Source organism: Oncorhynchus gorbuscha, linkage group LG26, assembly GCF_021184085.1.
Source record: "Oncorhynchus gorbuscha isolate QuinsamMale2020 ecotype Even-year linkage group LG26, OgorEven_v1.0, whole genome shotgun sequence".
Classification (NCBI taxonomy): domain Eukaryota; kingdom Metazoa; phylum Chordata; class Actinopteri; order Salmoniformes; family Salmonidae; genus Oncorhynchus; species Oncorhynchus gorbuscha.
Genome location: NC_060198.1, coordinates 5,171,713 through 5,195,438, shown reverse-complemented (window position 1 = coordinate 5,195,438; position 23,726 = coordinate 5,171,713). Strand labels below are relative to the sequence as shown.

Sequence of the window (23,726 nt, the reverse complement as noted above, 5' to 3'; positions counted from 1 at the left end):
CCTTCCTAATATTGAATTGCAGGCCCCATTTTGCCCTCAGAACATTCTCAATTCATCGGGGCGTGGACTCTACAAGGTGTCGAAAGCGTTTCACAGGGATGCTGACCCATGTTGACTCCAATGCTTCCCACAGTTATGTGAAGTTCGCTGGATGTCCTTTGGGTGGTGGACCATTCTTTAAAAATGCAGAAACTGTTGAGCATGAAAAATCTAGCAATGTTGCAGTTCTTGACACAAGCCAGTGCGCCTGGCACCTATTACCATACCCCGTTCAAAAGCACATAAATATTTTGTCTTGTCCATTCACAATCCATGTCTCAATTGTCTCCAGGCTTAAAAATCCTTCTTTAACCTGTCTCCTCCCCTTCATCTACACTGCTTAAAGTGGATTTAAGTAACATCAATTAGGGGGATCATAGCTTTCACCTGGATTCACCTGGTCAGTCTATGTCATGGAAAGGTGTTCTTAATGTTTTTTATACTCAGTATATGTGATCGTGTACAAATGTAAGTAATGTTTGAAATGGTTATGTTTTAGTCAAATATTATATCTGTTTGGGCTTCTTGCGTTCAATTTGCAGTCTATTATTTGTAATTATGTTCTGGCCCCCTGACCATCCGATCAAGAAAAAATGGGCCAGCAGCTGAATCTAGTTGATGATCCCTGACCTAAACTGATTATGAAGTGGGAAACGTCCTCCTCCTTCCCTGCCCCCTGTCCCTTCTCCCTCTCCTTTTCTCTCTCATTTTTCTCTATCTCACCCCCTCTCTCCCTCTCCCTCTCATCCCTCCCTCCTCCTCGTGTTCCGTGGTGCAGCTAAGAACCGTAGCTGGAGAACCCTAGTGACGTCCCTGTGTGGCCTAGACTCAGCACAGGTCACACAAACATCTGCCTGCTGCTGCCGTGGGCCGGGCCTCTCTCTTCTCTCTCTCACCCGTCTCCACCATCCTCATTTCCTCTTTCGCCATAAAAGGGAACACAACATTCTTATCTCACTCTGAGAATGACATCGCTCGGAGCCCTGGAAACTCAAGTCTATACCCAGAGTCAGACATCTTTCTTTACCTTGCCTCCTGTTTCCCCCGTCAGATATCTTGTACTGTAGTGTTACAGGTTGTTGTACTGAACTGTACTGTAACAAAGACATTACTTGAATAGCCTGCCATTGCATCGGCAAGTCATCTAAAGAGAAACTAGTTATGAATATGATGGCTAACCATATTCTATAAGATGAACAGGTGTTCCTGTACCTGTTTGTTTACTGAGTGTTAATTCATGGAGATGTTTTTTTTGCTGCTCCTGTAGACACAGTATCAATGGTGACAGCAAAGATGCTTTACAGAAGCAACCTGCATTTGACATCCCTAGGAGTGATGCCATGCACTATTCCTAGAACTCGTTAGCTAATTCTTAGAACAACAGCTCTATCTGCGGATCTCCCTAGCCTTGCCTCGGTTGCACCTCTGCTCAGGCAGTCCAAATCTTTTCTCAGACAGATACATAGCTATATATGCAGAGGAAATAGAACTATGGCTGTTGTTATTCACTGGGCCGATTGCCTGAAAATAGGTAGCATTGTTCCACCATTTATATTAGACATTGGAAGTGTGTGCAACATCTGTATAAATACGATTGAGTACAGTGCTGCTTCACTGCACCAGAGCGCAGCGTTGTTTGTTCTGAGCTTAAATTAGAACGCAATTACATTTCTATGGGGACAAATGTATCTACAAACATATGGCTCTGTCAACTGTTTGTCCATCTATGGCTACAAATGGTAGTCAGGGGGGGCCGCGGGGGACATAAAGTGTATGTATGGTAAATGATTTAAAGAACTCCGAAAATATGTCTTGGATAGTTTTCAGCTCCCATATAGATTGCCCTGTATAAGGAGAATTTGGTTATGAACTAATACTCATGTCAATAAATCATGACCTTTTTATGCCGTTTTTGGAGGTGAGGGACAAAGCCGGCGAGATTGATAGGCACTTATGGTTCACGACCCCCCCCCCCCCCTGCACCTCCCACTTTTCATGGGTCATACATAATGTCTACTGCCTGAGATGCAGTCTGTTACACTGTCATTAAAGGGCAATGAATAAACCGAGAGATAAACAAAGCGCAGTGAGAGGAGAGGTGGAGGGATGAGCAGGGCTCAGGGAGCGGAAAGTCTATACAGACTAAATAACTCCTAACCGTGGTGTGTGCTGGAGAACTGGCGCTTTGAAAATAGTCAGCGCGAGTACCTCATGAAATATAACTTCACGGAATCAACACCCTAGGAATAAGATGACATTTCACAAAAGTGAACGATCCCTTTAAACACACAAATTGTATGCTAATCTGTCGAGGTGATGTCATTAACATCATATGAATGTATATTGATAATAACCAATACTGATCACCAAAACTCTCATAACAAAGACTGATATATTATCCAATGATTTATGTTATGATAAAAAACACAGATGTCATCAGAGGGAGATACAAGTAAATAGTGCAGAGTTATCCCCATAGAAACACCCCTACTTGTTTGAACAATACCATTGCTGCTGGACCATATTTAGTCACTGGGGCCCAGGCCACCTGCACTAGACTTTTAAGCTGCCCAGATTCCATCCAGACCCCACAGTCCTTATATGGCACAGTGCGTTGCGTCTCTGAATTTCTCTCTCTTTCTCTCTCTCCTTTCTCCTTCCTTACTACCACCAGCCTCCATGATCTTGATGTTGACCAGAGACCCAGCCAGCAGGTTTCCAACCCCTAGTCATCCCCTCCATCTTGGTCCCTTGAACTGTCATCGTCGTTTTGCACACATACCAATGGCGATGTGCTGTTTGGCACCGGAGAGAGGCCCAGTCATGGCATCACAAAGCAAGGTGATTTATTGAGCCAATCAGGAGGTGTCCTTATATAGGACGTTCCATTAGACTAGAGATAGAGGAGCTGGAAAGGGGGAGAAGAGGGGAATGTGATGTGTGTAACAATATGGGGGGACACAAACACGTGGGACGCATCCCCTTCCTCCCCCTTCCTCCCTCGTCCTCCAGTAGTGTGTATCAAGGGGAATCTCTCTCTCTCTTCCCCCTCCTCTAAAGTCCATCAAGATGGATTTTCTCCTCTGGTAACAGCTGGGCTGCCTTGATGGGAGTGGGACTGGACCTTTGTATATACAATAGTACTGTATGTCAATGGGACTGGACCACAGAACCTCTGGGACGAAGTGCCATTAAACATCATCAGAAGTGTCATGGAGATGAATTGCCAATGGAGATAAATTGCCCATATTATTTATTTTGACAGGCCTAAGTACCATCAAGTGAACAGACAGACTGTAGAGACACAGACTGTATATATATCCATGGGATATACTGAGATTTCCATGATTTAGAATTCAAAATAGAGAAAAGGGAGCCAAGTTTGAGTTAAATTGATGTCATTTCCAAAGGTTCTGCGTGATATGATGTGTGCCGAGGGCTCTTGGTGTTGATGGAAGTGTGCCATTTGGAAAGAGACAGTAACAGTGTCAATCCTAAACATCATCCTTAAAAACAGACAAATGACACTGTTAACCACTGTTTACTATAGATGTTGTTGCATCCTTGAGCTTCTCACAGTAGGTCCATAGGAGGGTCATATAGTCCTTGGATGACTCATCACCCACATATTCAACAGTTTCTATGAAGGTATAATATTAAATTATTACCATTAACCATTAACTCACTGAAAGAAAATGAATATGACGAGAGACTGAAGTATACTATGCATACCACATTACTATAAAGTGTGTCCGCGTCAAATTAAATTACGCATGTGCGCGCAGCCAAATTGCAATTCGTTCTGCTTTTCAGCGTCAAGCACGCTGTGTACACGACAGTACCACAGCGTTTTCAAACAGTACCGTCTTGGACAGTACATTCGCGCTCTGTGGTAGAATTAGATGTTTTTATGCTGTCAGATCAGAGAGAGGAGGGTCTGCGCGTGCGACTCCACCCCCCGGGTTTAAATGGTAAAGCGAGGTAATTATCAGGGTAATTTGGACTGTTCGTCTTTGGAGTAGGCTACCCTGTCGACCGCAGGACGCTCCAAACCATAACTTTCCAAATCCCCCTGCTGATTCGAATTCATCAAACTTGTAAGTCATTTATTTTTATGCAAGGCCATTGTTTTACTTTTAAACAAGTTGGAGAGAATGAGAGTGCACTTGTTGTTTCGCGCGCACTTTAATTACGCACGCTTAGCGACATTGATTGTGCATGTATTACTGAGCAAAATGACCAGCAAATAGATATCAATTATCACTGTTAATCTCTGTTACAATTGCATGCTTTTGACAGCTGTTTTGCATGACTCTAATGTAAATGCAGAACAAGCCAAATCACCCCAGAAGAAATGCCTATCGGTGGTAGCCGATACAATGTAACTGCTGTGCTGACACCTGTCTGATGCAGTCGTATGATGCTGTGGTTAAAGAGTCTGTGACCTTTTTATGTTGGCCATCTTTATCAGCGAATTCTTCCCTTTTAACAGTGCTAGTGCAGTACAACATCGCCTGACAATGCCTTTTCTTTACCATGTTTTCTATACACTAACCAGTAATGCTATCTATACATATTTATACTGTAACAGCTTGGAATAACAGCTTGACTGCCATAGGTTATAGGAAGTAAGGGGAAGTTTACTTTGTATATCTGAAAGAAGAAACCGGCTGAACGCTAACCAGGGTGTTTCCTGTTCTCCTAATATGGTAGTTTAAAGCTGTCTGTCTCGATGCCGAACTTTGCGGTGTGGTGGCTCGGGGTAGACTTGTCACTTGTGAGAGTCGTATCCTCTCCAGTTTGCAGTGACACAAACCAGCATCAAACTGGAAAATGTCTGAGTGAGCAGAACGACATTGGGGTCGTCATCATAGTTGCTGAGGTTGACCCGATGTTGAAACACAACCTCGTAGTTTGCTGACAGGAGAAGTGGTTATCGTATGATTATGCTCCATGGGAGTTTGAGTAAGAACTACATTCTTGCTTATCTCAGTCTGAGGACTTTGTTACCTCTCAGCTATCTTGTCTCTGGTTGACTTTGGAGATTCATTTTGAAGGCCTTTGTCGATCCACCACAGAGAGCCTGCAGCATCATCGAAATGATGTTTTCAACCGACTTTCATCCAAGTGTTTTTTGGTGAAACAAAGCACTGCTCTAAGGCACAAGTGAAAACAACATGGTCAGAAGGTCTATCAGGAGAAAATAAAGGCAGATTCTTTTAGAGGTGGAGAACTGCCAAACTGCCTAATAAGAAGAGAGGTGTTTGGAGTAAGCAGCACGTGAGACACCATAGCAGTAGAACCCCAGACTGAAATGCATGGTACTCTGACTATCTCTGGGCAGGTAGTTACAACATTAACCTTAATTGCGTTTAAATGACCTAACACAACTGTGAGTTCATAGGCTTCATTCTTCTTCAATGTTACAGGACCAGGCTTTTACATTTTTATTTGGATGTACTGGATTGGAGTGTTGTTTATTCATCACATACCTCAGCATGCAAATCTATTTGAATCCGGTATCATTACACCCAGTTTTAACTGTGTCTGTATTTACATGTGGGCCTATTGCAGTTCATCAGGACTCAAGAGTGCAGCAAATCAGCTGCCTGGCTACCCAAACTCCTTGCTCCTGCCAAACGCTACGTTTTTTTCTCCACAATGTGTCTGGATCTGAGTACTTCCCTGACGAGTTCTAGAACACAAACTCATTATAACTGTTCTGATTGGTCCCAGAAACACGACTGCTTTTAGACACTTTAAAAAAATTGACTTTGATACTCTGATTGGTTAGAAATGATCTTATTGCTGATGACCCTACCACTGAGGAAGTACAGTTCCCGCTCAGCTCAGTCAAAACTGTTCGCTGCTCTGGCTCCCCAATGGTGGAACAAACTCCCTCACGACACCAGGACAGCGGAGTCAATCACCACCTTCCGGAGACACCTGAAACCCCACCTCTTTAAGGAATACCTAGGATAGGATAAAGTAATCCTTCTCACCCCCCCTTAAAATATTTAGATGCACTATTGTAAAGTGGTTGTTCCACTGGATGTCATAAGGTGAATGCACCAATTTGTAAGTCGCTCTGGATAAGAGCGTCTGCTAAATGACTTAAATGTAAATGTAAATGTGACTTTGTTTTGTCCAACACGCCTCACTTTGACATCACCACAAACAACTTCAATGATGGCAGTCTCAGACTGAAGTATGTAGTGAACGTAGAGCAGAGTTTGAGTCATCAGGCAAGAAAATCAGGGCCTTAGTGTTAATTGATACAGTATACCAGCCGATATACCAGAGTAGTGAATGTGTTAGATACTGTGATAGTTTGGGAGAAATACCTTTTATTTGGCTTAACTTGTATCCTGGCATAGCTGAGTGCAATCCATTTGAGTCGTCAAGGCTTGATGATAGTGCTTAGTAACAGTACAGTAACTATTAAGAAATTAGTTTTTGCAATGAAGCCAGGAATCAGGGAAGGGATGGAATGACGAGGGAGAGGGTAAAGCCTTTCACAGGCCCAGGGGTCACCATTCAGCCCCTACAAATAGAAAGGTCAAGTGTTCTCCTGGGAAACCAGCCCATTCATACACAAATAATTTAAACAGTGGTTTATTTGGAACTTAGCAGGTCAGTGGATGTGTGTGCAAGACCACAGGAGGTTCCACTATTTAATTAAAATAGTTCCTGCTCTATCATACTATTCTGTGATGAGTTGGACATTTGCTTCCTCTGTTTAAAGATCAGCAGTATGAAGGACTCAATCACTCCTTCAGGTATTTGCTGTACATTGCTGTAGTGTACTAGATACCAGGGTTAGATATGACAATCAATGAGTTCTTATCTGATGATACATGAAGTGATTCCTTATCTTCTGGCTTTGCTTCCTGGGAAGACCAACTTTGCTACTGAGAATTTCACCACGTTTACTGTACCCTCCCCTTCCTCCCGCTCCTCTTCTCTACTCTCTTCCTCTGCCCCTCGTTCTCCTGACAGTGTTGGCAAACAGAATCTTCCGAGACTCCTCTCCTCCTCCACCTCATCCTCCCTCCTCATTTTCCCTCCCTATCATGCTCTTCAAGTACGGTCTTATAGTCTCTACCCAGGCTGGACTGCTTCCTATCAGCAAACTGCCACCCTGTCAGCCCCCTACTCAGACAGCTGTCCTCAGTGTATGCTGGCTGAGAACAACGGTGAGCACGCGTTGACACAACAAGATGAAGAGCGAGACGGGGAGAAGGGGGTGAGGAACCACTGACCATGCGTTGACACGACAAGAAGGGAAGGAAAGGGCTGAAATGTTAAGGATTAGGGATGAGAGAGAAAGGTGTATATATAAAAAATAGTAGAGAGAGAGGTCTAAATGGTTTGAGAGGTGCAGAAAAGTTCAAGAGAGTGATGACACTGGTCTTGCTGCATCTACAGTGACAGTACTGGAGGGGAGTGTCAGGAAAAGTCCACTTATCCTCAGTCAGTAAAGGAAATAGTTCATACTGAATCCGCTGTAATGTCTCCTCTTCATACACAACCTTGGACTACTGTGTTGTGTATTAGTACGGCCCCAGTTCATTCTGTGCTGTGCTCTACAACCATTGCAAATAAGGAACAGGATAGAGGACAATGTCCTTTTTCCTAAAAAAATAATGTTTCACTCTGGCTAAGTGGATATTTATGCTTTTGTGGGTAGTTTGGCTCTGGCGGGTCCCAGGGGACGCAGTGACAATCTTTCCCAGGAGGACTTGTGACTTGTTCGCATAGTTCCCATTTCTAGTCCTAGAAAGAGCATGCCAGTCTGTAACTGTGACTGGATAGGAATGATGGGTGCAGGGACTCCATGATGTAGTGCAATTTATTATAGTCTGAATCTTATCAAGCAAGAGTAGATTGACCAGTACAAAGGTCAACATTTATCATGAGTTATGTCTTATGTCTGCGTAGACTGATTGGAATTTAAAAGATAAAGTATGTCAGAATCCTTTAGATACTGTAGTACTATTGATCTGGATCCATTGCAGTGGAGGCTGCTGAGGGGAGGACGGCTCATAGTCAGGCCCGGAACGGAGTCCATGCGATAGTATCAACCACATGGAAATCACATGTTTGATACCATTCCATTGATTTCATTCCAGCTATTATTATGAGCCGTCCTCCCCTCAGCAGCCTCCACTGACCCGTTGGTGTTTCTATTAGGGTGTTAAACACAGCAAGTCATTACCAAGATTGCCGTAATGCATTCATAACAGCACTGAATGATAAAATACTAGCACTGAGTTTGCCATAGAACTGTGCACCTGCCACTTCCTACAGGTATGACTCAGGGCCCAGCAGCTAGCTAGCTAGCATCCCTCATTCCACTACACTATACAGCCACAGAGGAGAACAGCACAGTGGCAGGACCATGTGAAGCATGAACCATTAACATGAACCCCCCCCAAACGAGCTCTGCCTCTCTGTCCGTGTTATCATTTTGGAGTAAACTTCAAATTGCGTGGACCAGCTGTAGACATACTCTTCCCTATAAGGGCTTTGTTTGGGAGTTGAACTTGCCTGGCTGTTTAGGTCCATCGAAAGGCCTGCTCCAGAGAAGCAGGCCATATATGGGCATCACAGCACGGGACTGCAATGTAGCGGACGGTGCTGCACAGGAGAGAGAGGGAAAGAAAAAATGGACTTGATTGTTGTTGGAGCATTTTTATTCTGATTAGGGTATGGGTAAACCCCTCACTTGTAAAAGTGTATAGTACCTACAATACACAAGATGAGAAGATCGATGTAAGTCCTTATCGCATATGGTACAGTTACTTAGAATTCGTTTCCCAGAGTCTATCTTCATATCTAAACTAGGCACGGTAATGGTTGTAGTTTCCCTTGTGGCTCGTGTGTGTGTGTGTGTGTGTGTGTGTGTGTGTGTGTGTGTGTGTGTGTGTAGGAGGCAAAACCCGAAGGGAGGGGGGTTACTGTATTCTGGGAGTTTCTGGATGGATGAAGAAATGTTAACCCTTTGAGTGTCCATGCCTTCTGTGGACATATGGCTGGCAGTGGTAGGAGAGTGTATGTAGTGTCTGACTCGTACACCATTTAGTTAATAACTCCTTGAGTATGTTTTGGAAGTGCTGGACTGAAAAGAGTTCTGTGTGAGAAAGTATTTATAGAAAGAATCATGCAATTTATGGAGCTATACCACTGACTCCTGATCTTGTGGTTGCTGTGCACGACCCAGACCCATAACCCCCTTCTGAGTCAATGACTAGCCAAACCATAAACTAAACCAAGTCAATCCAACCCAGTCTTTTAACATTTGAAAATGTCTTCTCTCCCCCCCTCCCCCTTATCTCTATCCCCATCTCCAGCTGGCCCCCCAAAAGACAGATCTTAGAAGACCCAAGATCCTCCACCGACCACCAAGATGGCTAATAAAAAACAGATGACTGAGGATGAGAAGTTCCTCTTCCTGGACAAGGACTTCATCAACAGTCCCATGGCCCAGGCCGACTGGTCAGCCAAGAAGCTGGTGTGGATCCCCTCGGAGAAGAATGGCTTCGAGGCGGCGAGCGTCAAGGAGGAGCACGGGGACGAGTGCCTGGTAGAGCTGGCCGACAACGGGAAGAAGGTGACGGTGAATAAGGATGATATCCAGAAAATGAACCCTCCCAAGTTCAGTAAGGTGGAGGACATGGCCGAGCTCACCTGCCTGAACGAGGCGTCTGTGCTGCACAACATCCGGGAGAGGTACTTCTCCGGGCTCATCTATGTGAGTTACTCTCTACTTTCACACAGATACACACAGTCATACTTGTACAGTACACACTCTACACAACCTGAGGTAAATGAATTCTGTCCCACTGGGACAGATGTCAATTCAATGTCCATTCCACTTTGGTTCAACTTAATTTCCTTGAAATGACGTGGAAACGACGTTGATTCAACCAGTGTGTGGCCAGTGGGATAGGCCCACCTACATGAGAATATATGTTCGTAGAAGCACACAGACTCATAAATACTCACAATAATACTCAAGTCTTCACAACCTTAGAAAGAGGTCCTTGCTACCTGCAAAAAGGACTGTGATACACATGTAATTTCAAACACAGCAATTTAATAAGTGTAGAATAATCATGTTGGCTTATTTTCAATAATAAATGGCGTGGTTCGAGCCCTAAATGCTGATTGGCTGACAGCCGTGGTATATTGGCCATATACCACAACCCACAGAGGTGCCTTATTGCGTAATAATAACCCTGCTCATCCTTGTTTTCTCTCTGCAGACATACTCTGGCCTGTTCTGTGTAGTGGTGAATCCATACAAGATGCTGCCCATCTACTCTGAGAAAATCATTGAGATGTACAAAGGGAAGAAACGCCACGAAGTTCCCCCTCACATCTACTCCATCACTGACAATGCCTACAGAAACATGATGCAAGGTAGGTTCATTGTTCATAGTTACACCTCTTCCTGATACTGTAGCTTCTTTACCTGGGAAGGCAGGGTTGGCGTCGATCCAATTCAGTCCATCAATTGACTGAAATTAAAGTGTTTGGAATTTCAGTTTACCTGCAGAATTGACTGAAATGAATGACATTTGATCAGATCCCAACCCTGCTTGAGGGCCATGGTATCTCACCACAGCCATTCTTCCTTTCTAGCTAGCTACTATCTTAGGATAATTAAAAGTGGTTTGTATAATATCAGCTGCTGCAAAATAGTGATTGCAACAGTCTTGTCAGCTGTCTTTAGGTCAACAAACCAACAAAGCAACATTTTCAATAACTCAACGATAGCTAGCTCTTCAATACTCTTCAAAAGGTACAATATTTTATCAACTCAGCAGCAGCCAAACTGCAGTGCAGAATACTGCAGAGATATAATTAAGCAATAAGGCCTGAGGGGTGGTAAAATGGCCAATATATCACAAACCCTGAGGTGCCTTATTGCTATTATAAACTGGTTACCAACATAATTAGAGCACTAAAAATACATGTTTTGTCAAACCCGTGTATTATGGTCTGATATACCACGGCTGTGAACCAATCAGAATTCTGGGCTCGACCCAACCAGTTTATAATGCACATGGGCCATATACCACAAATACCCGAGGTGCCTTATTGCTTAAATATACTATAGCCTTACACGCTCTATCAATGCCCTCTGGTCAAAAACCTCTCTTCCTGAAGTATGTGGGCTGTGAAACTGCATAAAAACAATGTGAAAACCGCTTACTTCAATGAAAGTTAATGAACAGAAGCAGAAAAAGCCTTTTAGTAGCTCATTCAAAGAGAAATCTGGACACGAGGTGACGATGGGCTAACTCTGCTTACAGTAAATGCCAGTGAAGGGCTCTTGGCTAGCCTCTACAGTGCTAAGACCGAGGGAACAAGAGGCTAATATCCTGATGTGGACAACTCTGTGTTTCCCACAAGGCTTTGTTATGTGGTGTCAGGGGTCATGCGGACCTAGTTGACCCCAAGGGTTTCATAAGAATTCTGGGGGATTTTCAGAGGAGCCTACTGACATCTGGCTTTAGAGAGATGGAGGACAGGAAGTGGGAAGACAGTTCCTGTTTGAATCTTCAATAAAATGTGCTCTCCATTTAGCCTTTTCTGTCTGTTGCTTTAGGATTAAAGATAAACTATGGAAGTTTAAGTTGCTAACTTCTGACAATATTTCTGTCCATTTAAATGACTCATTTTGGCCCACAAGCAAAAGTTCCCAGAGACAAACATTTCTGTATTTACCTCTTTGATTCAAGCACTTGTATAATTTATTGTAAATTCAAATCAGATTGTAGATATCAGCCCCTGTCTTAAATTTGACATTTTAGCTGTAAGTAAAAGTTAACAGTATATTTAAATGATCATCACTTTTGTGACAGTACATGTCAATTATGCGACGATAAGTGACACTATACAACAACATGTTCTCACAAGGGCTTAGTGGTTATATCACACTTCTACGGCTGTCTTTTTTACAGCCAGTCACCAGTGTTCCTTATCATGCATCAACAAAACTTAGATCTGACTCACTCAAACAAATCAATAACCACACAAAGCAGAAGCAGACAAGGCTGTTCTTCTGCTAAGTTTGTTGGCATACCACGTTCCTTACCAAGTCACTACTTCAGCATGGTTACTCTTCACCAGTTTTACACCACTGAGCCAAGCTGAGGCAAACGTATCGCACTGGCCTGCTTACTCATTTACGGTAGTTGTGAAAAGAATGTGACACAAATGTATCTGAGTCAGCACAGTATGGGTCAGATTGGCACGATAGTCTAAAAATAGTTTTTTAGTGAACCTAACATTGCAGTCAAACAGCAGATAGTCACCTCCTTGGGGAAAAAAACAACACCATCTCTCCTTTAGACTTCATTTTGACCATTTTCTGACCAATTGGGTCCTCCCAGAACATGACCTTGGAAGCACATTGTAAATGATGTAAGAACCAACCCTCTCCATTGTTCAGAGTGCTGCAGCATGATGAGAGAAGTTAGAATAAGCCCTGTGATGCTGGCCAAGCAGAAACACAAAGACCTCACTCCTACTCGAGCTCAAGTTCCCTTTTATGTAGTGCCCGGTTTAAGTACGGGGTACATTTCTAGTCATACATCACAAAGAGGGCAAACGCACTGACTTGATTATCATCTCTTTTTATCAGTCACTCTTCAAACCCCATGTTTATATCACTTGGATTTAGATCTTAGATGGACTTTCTTACATTCATAAGTCACAGGTTAAGCCTGTGTGTGTGCATTATCTTTGAATTTACACACACACACACACACACACACACACACACACACACGGATTCCCGTAGAATCTGCCTGCTGTTCTGTGGGTTCTTGTCAGATAGCATTTGACATTCCAGCTTAGTCAGAATTAACACATTAGTGTGTGTGTGTGTGTGTGTGCACGCAGCTCCTAGGGGGATCTGTGAGGTGAACAGGAAACAAGGCAGGTTGAGGTTAAACAAAAACACAACAAGAATGTTAAGCCCTCATTGGATACATCTGAATTGAGCCACTGACACGTTCATAACTACCATAACTATGTTTTTACCAGTGATGTTTTTTTTTTCTTCACTGTTTGATCTACGTTGGTCTGTGATTGTTACTCTATTTGATCTGTTTTGAGAAATGTGGAGTAATTTAAACAGCATTTTAGTGTGTCTAGCTGTGAAGATCTTTTAAAATGCTAGATGTGTAGGCGTGCTTATGAAGAGTTTCTTTCCAAAACGCTATATATCCATTTTCAGAAATGTTGGATGCTTTTATTGCTTAAAGAACTTATGAAAAGAGATGAGTTTTTTTCACTGTCTAATCATGGCATGGGGTTGTTCAATGAGCCATTTCATTTCAGAGAGAATAATAATTGTTTTTTACAGAATATTTGTCTGCCTCAGTCTCAGAAATAAATAGTACTGCTAGGTTTTACAAAGCCAAATGTAACGAACTACATTTTATTTAAAAGAAACTGTACAAATGATACATTTGTGACATCAATATTTAAAAAGGAATCAATAGAGTAATGAGTATGTAAAACATTTACATTTAACATTTTAGTCATTTAGCAGATGCTCTTATCCAGAACAACTGAGAGTGCATTCATCTTGGGTGACCACGTATCACAGTCAAATATACAGGATGTGAACATGCCATTCCAGCTAGAAAATGAAAATACACTGAGTATACCAAATATTAGGAACACCTTGGTTTCACCTGGTCAGTCTGTCATGGAAAGAGCAGCTGTTCAGTGTATATACACCCAGTGTATAGAGTTTTGCATAAAAACAAACATATTTGAATACACACCTAAAATTTCCTGCCATTCTACTCATTTTGTCATAGGGTGGAGAGAAATGTTTTTAATATGATATCTGACTGAGAGGGACTAACAAAATCAATAGGGGCCCTCCGGTCGGTAATACGACCATGATAGCAGCCTAGACTAACTAACCCCCCCTTAAAAATATTGCTGACTGTCAGTGACTGACCTAACAAGAACAAAAAAATGCAGATGCACAACAACATTTTGAAATTGCACCTTGTGTGTTCTACTATTCTAACTCCCAACAGTAAGTTAAGACCCCGACTCAACTTATTTTGTATTTTTATCAGCGGGCCTACAAAAGCTGCCCATCTCTGGTGTAGTGTATGACTCATACTTTCTGTTGATATGCTGCATGTGTAGGAATCTACCAGCTTAATTGCATGTACATACAGGAAATGTCAGTGTGTACATCTACAGCTATGGGGTGTGTGCATCTAGGGTCGTGAGTAAACATTATGACGATGGACGGTCAATAGCTCGCCGTCTACTCTGTCGCTATGTTTAGATTGGAGTGTTGGGAGTATTTATTGTTAACAGACTGATAGGATTTCCCACGACAGAATAGAGTAGATGACTAAATGACTAATGGTACGGTCCAAACAAACCCTTTAGGGGGGTGTCGCCCTGTCGCCGTGGCGATCTCTCCGTGGGTCTACATGTACATTAAGAGGAGCAAGACTATCAACAACCCTGGCAGTGTCTGATATGGCACCCTATTTCCTACAGTGCATTCGGAAACTATTCCGACCCCTTGACTTTTTCCAAATTGTGTTACATTACAGCCTTATTCTAAAATGAATTAAATGACAAATCCTCAGCAATCTACACACAATACCCCATACTGACAAAGTGAAAACAGGTTTTGATTTTTTTTTACAAATGTATTGAAAATGAAATGCCTTATTTACATAAGTATTCAGACCCTTTGCTATGAGACTCGAAAATGAGCTCAGGTGCATCCTGTTTCCATTGATCACTGTTTCTACAACTTTATTGGACTCCACCTGTGGTAAATTATATTAATTGGACATGAAGGCACACATCTCTCTATAAAGTCCGACAGTTAACAGTGGGTGTCAGAGCAAAAAAACAAGCCATGAGTTTGTAGGAATTGTCTATAAAGCTCTGAGTTAGGATTGTTTTGAGGCACAGCTCTGGAGAAGCATACCAAAACATGTCTGCAGCATTGAAGGTCCTCAAAAATAAAGTGGCTCTATCATCATTCTTAAATGGAAGAAGTTTGGAACCAGAAAGACTCTTCCTAGAGCTGGCCAAACTGAGCTATGGGGGAGAAGGCCCTTTGTCAGGGAGGTGACCAAGAACCCGATGGTCACTCTGACAGAGCTCCAGAGTTCCTCTGTGGAGATCGGAGAACCTTCCAGAAGGACAACCATCTCTGCAGCACTTCACCAATCTGGCCTTTATGGTAAATTGTCCAGTTGGAAGCCACTCTTTAGTAAAAGGCACATGACAGCCCGCTTGGAGTTTGCCAAAAGGCACCTAAAGGACTCTTTGACCATGAGAAACAAGATTCTACCAAGATTGAACTCTTTGGCCTGAATGCCAAGTGGCAGGGACTGGGAGATTAATCAGGATTGAGGAAAAGATGAACAGAGATCCTTGATGAAAACCTGCTCCAGGGCACTCAGGACCTCAGACTAGGGTGAAGGTTTTACCTTCCAACAGGACAACAACCCTAAGTACACAGCCAGGACAACGCAAGAGTGGCTTTGGGACAAGTCTCTGAATGTCCTTGAGTGGCCCAGCCAGAGCCCGGACTTGAACCCTGATCGAAACATCTCTGGAGAGACTTGAAAATAGCTGTGCAGCGACGCTCCCCATCCAACCTCTCAGAGCTTGAGAGGATCTGCAGAGGAATGGGAGATACTTTGTGCTAAGCTTGTAGCATTATACCCAAGAAGACTTGAGGCTGTAATCACTGCCAAAGGTGCTTCAACAAGATCCTGAGTGAAGAGTCTGCAAAAATGTATAAAAAACAGTTTTTGCTTTGTCATTATGGGATATTGTGTGTAGAGTGATTTAAGGGGAAAAACAATATAATCCAGTCCGAATGCACTGTATGTAGTGCAGGACTTTTGACCAGACACAGCCTTGCCCGTCTGCTACATGATAAGTCTTAGATAATAGTCTTACGGAGTCTACACTTTCTTAAGTGTCTTAACAGGGTTATCTACAATCAGTCTCTGACAATTCTGTGAAATCTTGGCTCTCATCTCTCCTGGGAAGACTCGCATTCCTTCACAAAGGCTTAGAAATTTGCCCTGCCTGCTCTTTGAAGTTTGAAGGGAATAGAGATGGTAAGTTCTCATGCGATTTTGGGTTTTGTGTTTCAGCTGCTGAGGATGATTTGGATGACGATTGAAACTTTGTTTTTTTTCAATGCCGTTGTCATAAGAGGAATTTATATACACCTCTTATATGAAATGTTCTGTTTGACGGTGATTTGATGACAGGTCTTGGCTTTCTCTCTGTTGAACTCGTGATTGGGACGAGACTAGAGTGACCTTGGAATTTTCCCTTTAAACCAATTGTAATTTGGGAGACTGTCTCTCGCTCTCTGTATTGTATTTATCTCGCTTTGCAGTAGGAAATAGGGTGCCATTTCAGATTGGCCCCTACCCTGTTTGGCGTTCCCCCTTGAGGTTCTACTCCCTGGCTCAGTTACATTTGGTGTCTGCTGTGTTTGAATCTGTTTTGAGCGTGTTTGGAAATGCTGCACAACCCTGGATTCCCCTCTCCCCTCTGTGCCTTAATTAGGAAGAAAGGGGAACAGACAGCATTTTGCTGTGCGTGGAATGGAACCTAGCCCACTGCCAAGTCACGTCCAAAATGAGGAATAGCATCCTAGCGCTCAGTTCTTCCAACCTGAGCAAAGCCACACAGGCTAGCCTGGCTAGTGTAGCCTAGCGTAGCACATGCCCAGTAGGACCAGGGATGGGAATGATGGCCAGTACGGAGAGATTTCAATCTTTGAGGAGTTACGCTAAATGACACAACATACGAGCCATGGGCTTTCTATTAGCAGATAAGGATAATGCACAGGGGGATTAACTAACCCTCTCTGCTGCTCTCTTTCTTTCTCGCTCTCCTTCTGCTTTCTCTCTCTCCAGCCCCCCCTCCAGCTGTTTCACATAGGTCATGTTTAGATTGCACTGGGCTCCAAATACTTTAACTTGATAATTGAACTAATAATATCCAAATGGTCTCTCTCCTTAACAGCATTCCCCAGACTCCAGACACACACAAGCACATACACACCCTGTCTAGCGTTTTAAAGGGGGATACTGTTTCGTTATATCCCTACATGGACCTTTAGTATTTTCCTAGGATTTGTGACGTAGTCTATTTTTTTGGGATCACATATCGGGAATTGATAGTCATCAGGTGGACATATTTATTTTTCAAAATCAAAGTTTAAAAAAAATATATATATTGTCTTGCTTTCATGTTTTAGGCAAGAGAAAGCCCTACCAATTTCTCACTTGAGCAGATTATTCAACTCGTTCCCTGTTTGTACAAAGGTTCAACGCACATGGCTGTACAAAGATGTGAATGCTTGGTTGATTTCTCTGGAGTCATCGTGTATGTTTCATACGACCGGCTGTGTGTGATCTGAGGATCTGCACTGTACATCGAGACAAACAACAGAACGTCATCATCGCTCAGTTATTACTCAGGAGCACCACTACCGAAATACAGGAAGAGTTATTCAAATGAAATACTGTCCAAATGAGCAGGTATCAGATAAAGATACCCATACTGTATATGATTTACACAAGTTTAGATATGATTAATAGATAGATCATGCTAAAGCAACTTAAAGTGCAGTGAGTATGTTTTTGAATTTGTGGCCCTAGTGGGAATTGAACCCACAACCTTGGCGTTGCAAGCGCCATGCTCTTACCAGGACCAGGAAAACTCATCTTGATTAACCAATCCAATTGTCTTACTATATGGTGTACTGATGTCAGATGCCGGTCTTCATACTGCATGTGTGCATGTATGAGCAACTCTATCCTGACATCAGGATTTTTCTTTTTTCTGCAGATCGTGAGGATCAGTCCATTCTTTGCACGTGAGTAAAATGTTTATTCTTTACATTTGACACTTTACACTATCCACTACACTTCACACTATACAGTACATTTGATTCTAAAATACACCTAGTTTTTTCTCCCCACATTTTTCCTAGACGTCACATGGTTGGACAGGGGGGGTGGGGTGTTGAAGATGTAACAGTTATGTAACCCATGGGTTACATAAACACACACTGTGTCCGAAATGGCATCCTATTCCCTATGTGCCCTGGTCAAAAGTAGTGCACTACATAAGGAATAGGGAGCCATTTCAGCCACAGTTAAACAAAGGAGATACCTCTAACATCAACATGACCTTTTTCCAGCCTGCTACTGCACTACCCTAACACACTGTGGTCTGTCTGGTGGGAATGAACACTTTGGGGGACAACTATGGTGACATGTCTGATTGGTTTGACAATAAGGATGACAGGAATTTCCGTGGGTATTTTGGTGAATCTTAGCTGAAATGCTCATGTCATACAGATGTATGATTTTAATTTGAGACAGTTTGCTACAGCTGGATAATAATCCTGCAGCATAAAGAAATGTGAATTATTATGTGGCTTATAATAAACATTTATGCAGGGGTTGATGCGTTTTGTTTATGGCAAATAAAGTCTGAAATTTCTGAAGTGGAAATTACAAACTTTAGAAGCTGTTTGAAAACTCAAATACACTACAAGTTAGCATTTCCAGTTGTGCATGACAATGCTAAGCAACAAAATAATGATCAAATTAAGATCCTGTTGTGGGAACCATTATCCAGGGAGTTGTGGGGTTAGGGGTTAGCACTTCTATTCTCCTCTCTTTTCTTCTCTCCTTTCTCCTTTCCTCCCCTCTCTCCTCTCAGAGACAGGAAGTGTGCCCTGTCCTGATTATAAAGACAGATTATTTTTTTGTTTGGGCTCCATTTTGTTTGTTTACTTATTGCAGAGCAATTATTGAGAATCTCTCTGGGACTCTGGGAGAGAAATGGAATTTCTTGTCTCATTCTAGTTACTATATAGACTAGGCGTTGTCAGGCCACACATTCAGGAACATCTTTGGGCCCTTGTTCTAGGGGTTTTAGCTAGTCAGGTCTACTACACAGAACAAAACCCAATACACTTCAGCACCTCTTGGCATGTTGTTTGTCTCGTGCCTAGTTGCAGTAAGCCCTACTCTACAGTACGTCAGAGCACCTTTCCTGTCAAGCCTCCAGTGTACCCAGTAGAGGAAATGGGAGGGTCCCTGTCTAAAGTAGACTGCCCTGGAGCTCCGGGCTCCTTCTATTCTAAACCGATTGATGCCAGGATGCAGCATTCTCTGATCAAATCGACTCACTTCCTGAAGTTTTGCCTGAACAATTTACCAGAGGAGGCTTATTTGGAGAAGTGGGGTTTCATTTTCCTGTTTGTTTGTTGTAGTCAGGGAATGGGAGGCCGGTAATGCAGTAGGGTTGTGGATGGAAGCAGGGAAGTTTGGAGCTATAGGGTTTCAAAATTCCAGAAGTTTTCCTAATGTTTCCCCCATGTTTTTCCAAAATCCCGGTTGAAAGATTCCTGGAATCGGTAAGGAAATATCAGAGAGGACATCTTCCAACAGGGAATTCTGAAAAACCTGGGAGCTTTTGGAGAAAAAAATTAACCTCTAGTTGGGTCAGCTAGGGATAAGCTCGGTATAAGCATGCTCTCTATCCAATAATAGGCCAAACATACGCTACGGGAAATGACATGCGCCCTGAGTGTGTGTGAAATGACACTGATGTATTGTAAAAACATATGAACCAGGGACCGACTTTGTCGCAATAGCAGACGGGTGTTTGACATGGTGACGATGGCATTACTTTGTATATTGATAAACATGACATAGCACACGTCATGGCATACATAGTCAACATACAGATGTTGGATCTTAATTTGATCACCCTGGTGCAGGATCATTTTTCTACAATGCAGGAAATGTAAAGGTTGTAGTGTTGAGGTTTAAAAAGTTCTGAAGTTTGTAATTTACACTTTGACATTTCAAACTTGATTTTCCCATATGAAAATGTATCATCTACAAAAATGTCCATTAGTTATAATTCACATTTCCTGTTGCTGCTGGAAAATGTTCCCGCTGTAGAAAACTGTCTCAAATGAAGATCCTACATCTGTATGGCGGAAAACAATGTACTGGACCATCTTTTGAAGTCTAGAGATTTGAATTGCATTTATGACAATGTAATAGCATTTATATGAGGGTGCTGTTTATAACCGCATTGTGTAGGCTTTGTGACAGACTCTTATAAATGGTTTTGTAAGATGCGTTTCACATAAGTGTGAACATAGACAAAACACGAGCTAATGGACTGCTGTCAGGGTGTGGTATGTCGACAATAACATGTTATACACAGACACACACTGCAGTTTCCATTCCATTGCTGAATTTCCCCTCACAATCCTTAGTTACAACCAAAATAAGAATGCATAGGAAGTAGCCACATGGCTCACTAAATCCTTGCTGGGGTCTTGACATCTCATTTATTTGGGGTCATCTCTTTCTCTTTACAAGAATTTGAGTGTGGTAAGAGACCTAGCATCATTTCCAAAAGAGAACCAGACTAGGGTTCAAATGCTATTCAAACTCTTTCAAATACTTTGAGCGGTTGCTCTATTCTGCTTGGAGTGTCAGATGGGCGGGGGTTGACTGTTTTGGAATTATTCAAGTTATGTCCAATAATCCAGGCAAGCTCAATCAAGCACAAAGTATTTTAAATTATTTTGAATAGCATTTGAACCCAGGTTTGGAATAAAAAGGGCCAAATCCCAGGATGCTGACCAGCCATCCAGACCAGTGATCCACGGTGGCCACCCTCACCCTGGGATGGTTTAAGACAAACTTTGTTAAAGAGGAATCCCCTCACTAGATATACAGAATGTGAGGTCTCGGTCTCAGGGCCTATAGGTCTCGGAGGATATTTTCAAGGATTATGGAGTTCTGTGTTTTTACAATGTGTTGAGGCTGTTCTAGACTTGGTGTAAGGAGTGGTGATGTAAGTGGTGTGTGAGTTGAGGCCTGTGTGTGTTGATGCACGAAGTTGGTGTAGTGTGATTTTAGGTTTTTGTATGACAGTTAATGTTGGGCCTGATGTGAGCTTGGTCTGTTGTATTTCGGTGAGGTATGAATGTTATGACAGAATTTTATGATAACATTCATGACGAATGTAGATCTTCGTAGGAGAGTGAATCCGACCTGATGTACAGTATATGCTGTAGTATGAGGTTAAGACCTTGTATAGTGTGAGTGACATAGTGAGATGAGGTACAGATGTATGATCATAATTTGATCACACTTTTATTGTTGAGAATTTTCCTGCACCTGAGGAAAGGCAGATGAGCTTCGTGATTGACATAAATTCACTGAAAACCCGCACTAACACTGTTGTATTAACAGTATTGCACTTTTCATGTCTACTTTTGTGTCAGCTAATAGCCTAACCACCGATCAAGCAACATTATGGACTAAATGTTAAATTATTATTTTGCTATGACAATATACGTCAAATTAAGAGCTTACATCTTTATGGTGGATACTGGCTAGATTCCTGTCGGCCCAATGACAGACAGCCGCTGGTGGATCTTACAAACACCTCTCCTTTTATGGAGTTGTTGGAGCCAGCTGGACGCTAGGCTGGGATCATTCAGATAGCAGCATTGCGGTTGGCGTCTCCAGCATCTAGAGATCAAAGGCCAATAAACTACTCTCCCTCATCCTTCTGTAGTTTCCTACCTCTGTTAAATATGTCCAATACCCACCCTTGGCCTTCTGGTTTAGAGCTGTAGGATATGTCATACATTTGTACCCTGCCTTTGTCTTCCTTAAGCCTCAAATACACTGGATTAGGGATTATGTTTTACCTGGATCTGCCTTCCGTGTACATGGGTCTTTCCAGGTTATCAGACCTTTCCTTGGACCCCCTGGTCTGGTAGTGGGTCAGTCTGACCCTTTAGTTTCCTTTCATCATGGTATAAAGCAGTAGGGTAGGGCTAATCATTTGTTAGAGGCACACAGGAAGAGGTTGGATGGCTTTACATTACTTTGGACAATGACAATAAAATCGTTCTTGGGAGTTGATGTTGTTATTTCACTCACTCACGTGGTTCACGGTTTAATTAAAGTGAGTTATCCAACTGTGAACAACCTGTCAGTTCTGTTTTCCCTCATCTCTCTCGCTCACCCTCTGTTTTTCTATCTCAAACTTTCTTTCACTCTCTCCCTCTGCCCCCCTCTCTTTCTGTTCCCCCTCTCTTTCTGTTCCCCCACCCTCTCTGTTCTCTCTCTGTCCCCCCCTCTCTGTTCTCTCTCTGTCCCCCCCTCTCTGTTCTCTCTCTGTTCCCCCCTCTCTGTTCCCTCTCTGTCCCCCCCTCTCTGTTCTCTCTCTGTCCCCCCTCTCTGTTCTCTCTCTGTCCCCCCTCTCTGTTCTCTCTCTGTCCCCCCTCTCTGTTCTCTCTCTGTCCCCCCTCTCTGTTCTCTCTGTCCCCCCTCTCTGTTCTCTCTCTGTCCCCCCTCTCTGTTCTCTCTCTGTCCCCCCCTCTCTGTTCTCTCTCTGTCCCCCCCTCTCTGTTCTCTCTCTGTCCCCCCTCTCTGTCCCCCCTCTCTGTCCCCCTCTCTGTTCTCTCTCTCTCTCTGTCCCCCCTCTCTGTTCTCTCTCTCTGTCCCCCCTCTCTGTTCTCTCTCTGTCCCCCCCTCTCTGTTCTCTCTCTGTCCCCCCTCTCTGTTCTCTCTCTGTCCCCCCTCTCTGTTCTCTCTCTGTCCCCCCCCTCTCTGTTCTCTCTCTGTCCCCCCCCTCTCTGTTCTCTCTCGGTCCCCCCTCTCTGTTCTCTCTCTCTCTCCCCCTCTCTCTCTCTGTTCTCTCTCTCTCTGTGTTCCCTCTCTCTCTCTGTTCCCTCTCTCTCTCTGTTCCCTCTCTCTCTCTGTGGTCCCTCTCTCTCTCTGTGTTCCCTCTCTCTCTCTGTGTCCCTCTCTCTCTCTCTGTGTTCCCTCTCTCTCTCTCTGTGTCCCTCTCTCTCTCTGTGTTCCTCTCTCTCTCTCTGTGTTCCCTCTCTCTCTCTCTGTGTTCCCTCTCTCTCTCTCTGTGTTCCCTCTCTCTCTCTCTGTGTTCCCTCTCTCTCTCTCTGTGTTCCCTCTCTCTCTCTCTCTCTGTGTTCCCTCTCTCTCTCTCCCTCTCTCTCTGTGGTCCCTCTCTCTCTCTCTGGTCCCTCTCTCTCTGTGGTCCCTCTCTCTCTCTCTCTCTGTGTTCCCTCTCTCCCTCTCTCTCTCTGTGTCCCTCTCTCTCTCTCTGTGTTCCCTCCTCTCTCTCTCTCTCTGTGTTCCCTCTCTCTCTCTCTCTCTCTGTGTTCCCTCTCTCTCTCTCTCTCTGTCTCCCTCTCTGGTCCCTCTCTCTCTCTGTGTTCCCTCCTCTCTCTCTCTCTGTGTTCCCTCTCTCTCTCTCTGTGTCCCTCTCTCTCTCTGTGTGTTCCCTCTCTCTCTCTCTCTGGTTCCCTCTCTCTCTCTGTGTCCCTCTCTCTCTCTCTCTGTGTTTCCCTCTCTCTCTCTGTGTTTCCCTCTCTCTCTCTGTGTTCTCTCTCTCTCTCTCTCTGTGTTCCCTCTCTGTCTCTCTCTGTGTTCCCCCCCCCTCTCTCTCTCTCTGTGTTTCCTCTCTCTCTTCTCTCTGTGTCCCCTCTCTCTGTTCTCTCTGTGTTCCCCCTCTCTCTCTCTCTCTGTTCCCCCTCTCTGTTCTCTCTGTGTCCCCTCTCTCTC

The 23,726-nt window shown here is 43.4% G+C and overlaps 1 protein-coding gene across 1 annotated transcript in view; it reads left to right on the top strand.

Moving 5' to 3' along the window:
- The first annotated feature begins 3,980 nt into the window (after window positions 1–3,980).
- Window positions 3,981–23,726, top strand: part of LOC124015227 (myosin-11-like) — a 43,460-nt gene continuing 23,714 nt past the window's right edge. Inside the window, 4 exon segments of the mRNA XM_046330280.1 lie at window positions 3,981–4,136; window positions 9,393–9,793; window positions 10,308–10,464; window positions 17,935–17,962. Of these exon segments, the coding sequence (XP_046186236.1) occupies window positions 9,449–9,793; window positions 10,308–10,464; window positions 17,935–17,962 (530 nt within the window). The 5' untranslated portion in view covers window positions 3,981–4,136; window positions 9,393–9,448.